The sequence below is a fragment of the Cnephaeus nilssonii genome, assembly GCF_951640355.1.
Source record: "Cnephaeus nilssonii genome assembly, chromosome: 2".
Lineage (NCBI taxonomy): Eukaryota > Metazoa > Chordata > Mammalia > Chiroptera > Vespertilionidae > Cnephaeus > Cnephaeus nilssonii.
In genome coordinates, this window is record NC_137073.1 from 24,628,283 (window position 1) to 24,634,857 (window position 6,575).

Sequence of the window (6,575 nt, forward strand, 5' to 3'; positions counted from 1 at the left end):
AATTCAGTAGATCTGAAAGCGTCTCAGGGGCTTTGATGGACGTGGTCCTTGGATCATCCTTTGGGAAATAGTGCCTCAGAGCATCTAGGTCTTTCTTTGGGAAGAAGATTCTTATTAACTTGAACAGATTGGTGGCATTTCATGCAGAACTTTAGAATGTAAGGCAGTATGAAGGAAAATAGATTTGAGCGTGGAGGTGCCACTCAGAAAGCTACTCACAGAAATCTGTCCTTTTGAGTTCAGTCCTCTGAGCCCTGTGTTAGTTGCCTATGGCCGCTGTAACAAATTAAAACAAACTTAGTGGCTTGAAACAACACACATTAATTATGTTACAATTATTATCCTACTAGGGGCCCAGTGCACAAATTCATGCACCTTGAAAGGAAATGTGGGCTGCAAGGCTGTGGTGGGCACAGGGGCGGGTCTCAGCCCATCTTCCGCGCCCCCCCCCATGGCCCCTGCCGCCATGGCCCCCGGTCCCCGGTCTGCCAGCAGCCCCTCTCCCTCCACCACTGCTCCCATGCACTGATGGCGCCAGCCCCACTCACACCCACTGATGACGTGGAGCAACTAGGCTGGCGCCAGCAGGTGTGAGCAGGGCCGGTGCCGTCAGTGGGTGCGAGCAGCGACTGCTGCCCCAATCGCCCCTCAGGAGCAGGGGGAGGTGGAAAAGCCCTTGGGACTGGCGCACGGGTGCGAGCAGTAGCTCTGGCGCCGGTAGTGGGTGTGAGTGGGGCCATCGCTGGCAGTGGATGAGAGAGGTGGCTGCTGGCCCCGATCACCCCTCAGGAGCAGGGGGAGGTGGAGAAGCCCTGAGGGGCGATCTGGGCCAGCAGCAGGTGCGAGCGGTGGCTCCGGTGCTGGCAACGGGTGCGAGTGGGGCCGGCACTGGCAGCAGGTGTGAGCGCCAGGCGGGACCACAGCACATGGGAGCAAAGAATTTTCGGTAACCTCCAGAGGCTTGCCCCAATTACAGTAACCAGTGCCCCAACTGGGTCTGGCGCCCCCCGGCTCACCTGCTCCACCATCCCACGGCGGCCAACACCCGCCATGTTCCATGCACGCCCCCTGGTGGTCAGTGCACATCATAGCAACCGGTTGTTTGGTTGTTCAGTTGTTCCGCCGTTTGGTCTATTTGCATATTAGGGTTTTATATATATAGTAGACTAGAGGCCCAGCACTCGAAATTGCACGAGACCAGGAGTCCCGCCTGCCGGCGCCACGGGACCCATCAATGCACTTCCTGGTGAGTCCAGTCGTTGGTCGTTACGGCTACAGGCCTTTTATAATATAGATAATTCCAAAGTCCTGTGGGTCTCACCAGGCTAAAATGAAGGTGTTGGCAGGGCTGCATTCCTCCTAGGGGATGTGGGGGAGAACCCCTTTCCTTTTCAGGTTCTAGAGGCTGCCTGCATTCCTTGACTTATGGCCCCTTCATCCACCTTCAAAGCCAACAGTTCCAACTCTAATTTTCCTACTTTCCTCTTTCACATATAAGGACACTTGGTCCTGCCTGGATAATCCCAAGTATCCTAATCTTAAACTCTGTAATTTAATCACATTGGCATGTAAAGTCACATATGTACCGGTTCCAGGGATTAGGACATGGAACTCTTTATGGGCTGTTATTCTGCCTGTCACAGCCTTTGTGTAGTAAAGTCCTTAACCCAGAAGCAGTAGCATCACCTGAGAGCTTATTATAAACTAGAGTCCCAATGCACGAAATTCGTGCAAGGGGTTCAGCCCTCGCAGCCCCAGCCAGCTCTTGCAATCCCGGCCAGCCCTCGTAGCCTCGGCTGGCCCTCGCAGCCCCTTGCAGCCTCAGCCGGCCCTTGCAGCCCCTTGCAGCCCTGGCTTCGTCCGAAAGGTCATCCAGAAGGAAGTCCAGGAGGTTGTTCAGCTGTTCGGTCTAATTAGCATATTAGCTTTTTATTATATAGGACTAGAGGCCCGTTGCACGAAGATTTGTGCAATAGACCTTCCTTCACCTGGCTGCCAGCACCAGTTTTCCGCCGGCACCAGTTTCCTCTGGCACTGGGGACCCATGCCTTGGCTCTGGCCACCCGCCCATTGGAGCAGCGGGAGGCGCGGGGGGCGGGACTCGCGAATCCCACTGCCTGCGCCTCCCGCCGGCCCAATTGGCCGCCCCGAGTCCCGCCGCCCACGCCTCCCACCAGCCTGATCGGTCCCCCCGCGGGACTCGCGAGTCCCGCCGCCTGTGCCTCCCGCTGGCCCAGTTGGCCACCTTGATTCCCGCCCCCTGCGCCTCCCGCTGGCCCGATCGGTCCCCCCTCAGCGCCTCCCACCAGCCTGATCGGCTGCCCCAAGTCCCACCGCCTGCGCCTCCCACCGGCCCGATCGGCCACCCTGAGTCCCGCCTCCCACCGGCCCGATCAGTCCCCCGGCGGGACTCGTGAGTCCCGCCACCCACGCCTCCCGCCGGCCCTATCGGTCCTCCCTCAGTAGCGGCCGATTGGGCCGGCGGCAGGAGGAGCAGGCGGCGGGACTCTCGTGATGGGGGGCGGGGCAGCGTGTGGGGGCCGCCATCTTTGCTGGGTTAATTTGCATAGCGCCCTGATTGGCTGTGGGCATAGCGAAGGTACGGTCAATTAGCATATTACTCTTTTATTAGGTAGGATGAACTCTTAGACCCTATCTCAGACAGAGCCTGGGATTGGCAAAAGTAGGTTTATAGTTGTAATACAAATAAATAATGCAATAATCCTATACAATAAAGAGGTAATATGCAAATTGGCCCTCATGCCCCCATGCCATCACAAGGGGGCTGCCCCCATGTCGCCACAATATGGCCACCCCCATGTCGTCACAAGATGTCTGCCTCCACGTCATCACAAGATGGGCACACCCCATGTCATCACAAGATGGCCACCACAAGATGGCCGCCGCCACATCGTCACAAGATGGCCGCCCCCACATTATCACAAGATGGTCGGCAGGGGAGGGCAGTTGGGGGAGGCCGGGCCGTCAGGGAAGGGCAGTTGGGGGTGACCAGGCCTGCAGGGGAGGGCAGTTAGGAGCAACCAAGCCTCCAGGGGAGGGCAGTTGGGGGTAATCGGACCAGCAGGGGAGCAGTTAGGTGTCAATCAGGCAGCCCCCACATTATCACAAGATGGCCAGCAGGGGAGGGAAGTTGGGAGCGACCGGGCCTGCAGGGGAGGGCAGTTGGGGGCAACCGGGCCAGCAGGGGAGGGGAGATGGGGGCCACCGGGCCGGCAGGGGAGGACAGTTGGGGGTGACCAGGCCTGCAGGGGAGGGCAGTTGGGGGTGATCGGGCCGGCAGGGGAGCAGTTAGGAATCAATCAGGCAGCCAGACATGTGAGTGGTTGGGAGCCAGCAGTCCCAGATTGTGAGAGGAATGTCCGCCTGCTGGTTTAGTCCCGATCTCCTGTGGGATCGGGTCTAAACCAGCAGGCGGACATCCCCCAGGGGGTCCCAGATTGGAGAGAGTACAGGCTGGGCCGAGGGACACCCCCCCCCCCCCCCCCAGTTCACGAATTTCATGCACTGGGCCTCTAATTAATAAATAATAATACAAGAATAAACTGTTTCGTAGTTTCACAACTGTAAACCTACTTTTGCCAACCCCTGTATAGAATTTGCTCTTTACCATATGCTTTCACTCATATGTGGGATATGAAACAGAAAGTAACAAACAAAAACAAACAAACTCATAGACAGACAACATGGTGGTTACCAGTGGGGAAGGGGGTAGGGGAGGAGAGAGAGGGTAAAAGGGGTAGTGAGGGAAGAAGACTTGACTTTGGGTGGTGAGCACACTATACAGATGATGTATTACAGAATCAGCCACCTGAAACATGATGTTAGCAAACAATGCCACCTCAATAAATTTAACTTTTTAAAAAAGAGTAAATCTGGGTAGTAGGAATAAAAAGACACAGAATTTGCTCTTTAGCATGATCCTGGGTGGTTCACATGCACATTACAGTGTGAGGAGCTCTGTTCCATGGTGTTCTTGCTTTTCCTACCTCCTTCCGTTTTCCCACCTCAGGACCCATTGATGTAAGCACTCAAAGTTCCAAAATTGTTCCCAGCAGCTCGTAAGGCAATGTATTCAGCAAGTATTTTTAGGCATCTGCAGTGTGCCAGGCTCTGCCCTAGGAACTGGGAATACAGTAACCAGTAAAATGTGTTCAGTGCAATGAGGAGGGACTGTAGAGGGAACTGCACAGGGAACGTGATAGCACATAATTTTAAACTTCAATTATTGTAGTCCATCTTCTACAAATTCTTCCTCAGTAATGTTACTTAAAATACTACTTTTTCTTAATAGGTGGCCAAGAACAGAAAAGTATACAGCAAACTATAGTGGTGGATATGCGTGAGTTTCGAAGTGAACTCCCATCTCTGATCCATCGTCGGGGCATTGACATTGAGCCAGTGACCTTAGAGGTTGGAGATTACATTCTGACTCCAGAAATGTGCGTGGAACGCAAGAGCATCAGTGATTTGATCGGCTCTTTAAACAACGGCCGCCTCTACAGCCAGTGCGTCTCCATGTCCCGCTACTACAAGCGACCAGTGCTGTTGATCGAGTTTGACCCCAGTAAGCCTTTCTCTCTCATTGCCCGAGGTGCCTTCCATCAGGAGATCTCCAGCAACGACATTAGTTCCAAACTCACTCTCCTCACCCTGCACTTCCCCAAACTCCGGATTCTCTGGTGCCCGTCCCCTCATGCCACCGCGGAGTTGTTTGAGGAGCTAAAACAAAATAAGCCACAGCCTGATGCAGCGACAGCCATGGCTGTCACAGCAGATTCTGGAACCCTCCCCGAGTCAGAAAAGTATAATCCTGGGCCCCAGGACTTCTTGTTAAAGATGCCAGGGGTGAATGCCAAAAACTGTCGCTCCTTGATGAGCCACGTGAAGAACATTGCGGAATTAGCAAGCCTGTCACAAGACAAGCTCACAAGTATTCTGGGGAACGCTGCAAATGCTAAGCAGCTTTATGACTTCATTCACACCTCTTATGCAGAGATTCTATCTAAAGGGAAAGTGAAGAAATGAACAATGGTGACTGTGCTTTTCAACTGCTCTTTGCCAGCTGTAATTGGTCATTATTAATTATTAGCTCAGTATTTCATTCTCTCCCCATGTTTTTAATGTTTGTGCTGTGTTTCCTAGTTCAGTGGATCAGAAGCCAAGATTTCTCCCTGAACTTTGCATTTAAGCACCTTTTTAACTTTCTCGTGCCAGCTCTCCCTCCCTCCCTGCACTGTCCATGCCTGGGTGCGTGTGTTCAGTTTTTAAATAAGGTGTATCAGGATCAGGTAAAGGTTCTGTAAGTGCTTATAGAAGGCCACTTTTGAGACAAGCTGAAATTTATGTGTCCTGCACAGACTGACAAAGCACACAATCGTGTTTTCACCCTCTGTCTGTAGAGGGCCTCGGGAACTCTGAGAAGGAAACATTTCTTTGCCATTCCTGACCAGTTTCTCCCCACATCTTCCTCAGACATCCTTCTGCCACCTGTCTGCCTCTAAGAAAACTCATGGGGCGTCCTCCTACTCATTTAAGACAACCACCTCTAAAACTGGCCGATTAATTTTCTAGTCACCTGAATAGATATCGATGAAGCACTCAGTTGTTCCAAACCAGTATTTTTAAAACATAAAATGAATTACCTATTTACAGAATTTTATGGTGTTGGTGAGGAACGCTTAGAATTCTGTTTTTACTGATAGTTAACGTCCTAAAGAGTTTTGTTTTCCTTCCTTAAGTTGAGTTAAAAGGACTGTAAGTAACTGGAAAATCAATTTATAGATTATATAAAATTCTAAATAAATATATATATATATATATATATATATATATATGTATTTAAAAAATTATGAAGAGCCCTGGCCAATGTGGCTTATTAGTTGTTTGAGCATCATCCCATGCACTGAAAGGTTGCCCATTTGATCCCCAGTCAAGGTGTGTGGGGGAGGCAACCGATTGATGTTTTTCTCTTCTTCTTTCTCTCTCTCCCTCTTCCTTCCTCTCTCTCTCAAAAGAAAATCAATAAAAAATATTTTTAAAAAATTCATAAAGAAAACAATATCATTGTAAACCTGATTGATTTCATTTGACTTTTAAGGTGTACATAAGGGGCATTCATAACATCTTTGTGCAGTTTTTAAACTTTTATATTTAAACATTATTAACTTAAGTATTATTCACATATTTAACAATGAGTAGTAAAATTTCTACCTCAAGGGCTGATAAAGACATCAGTTCCACTAGCCATGTCCCATAGGGTACTGTTTCTTTAGGTCAGCCATGTTTTTGTTTGTCACACTAAGTCTCAACTCAGAGGATACAGTGGATCATGTAACACAAAGTGGGCTTCAACTTTAACAAAAGTACTGCTTTTAACTGTCCTCTAAAAGGAACCATACTGATTCCTTGGTTTCTTGGTATGTTAACGAATGTTAATACAGTTAAAATATATGTGGATTTTGCAAGGATACTGCAAAAATGAATTGCAGGGCATTAAAGAGTCCTATTGGTTATTGTAGAACTCTGTTCAGAGATTTGGAGAGTAGAGAAGAGGA

At 50.3% G+C, this 6,575-nt stretch overlaps 1 protein-coding gene across 1 annotated transcript in view; it reads left to right on the plus strand.

Annotated features, from left to right (window-relative positions):
- The window catches only part of ERCC4 (ERCC excision repair 4, endonuclease catalytic subunit), a 30,469-nt gene extending 24,625 nt beyond the window's left edge, over positions 1-5,844 (plus strand). Inside the window, exon 11 of the mRNA XM_079794298.1 lies at positions 4,313-5,844. Coding sequence (XP_079650424.1) covers positions 4,313-5,046 — 734 coding nt within the window. The 3' untranslated portion in view covers positions 5,047-5,844. The remainder of the gene's footprint in view (positions 1-4,312) is intronic.
- Positions 5,845-6,575: the final 731 nt, after the last annotated feature.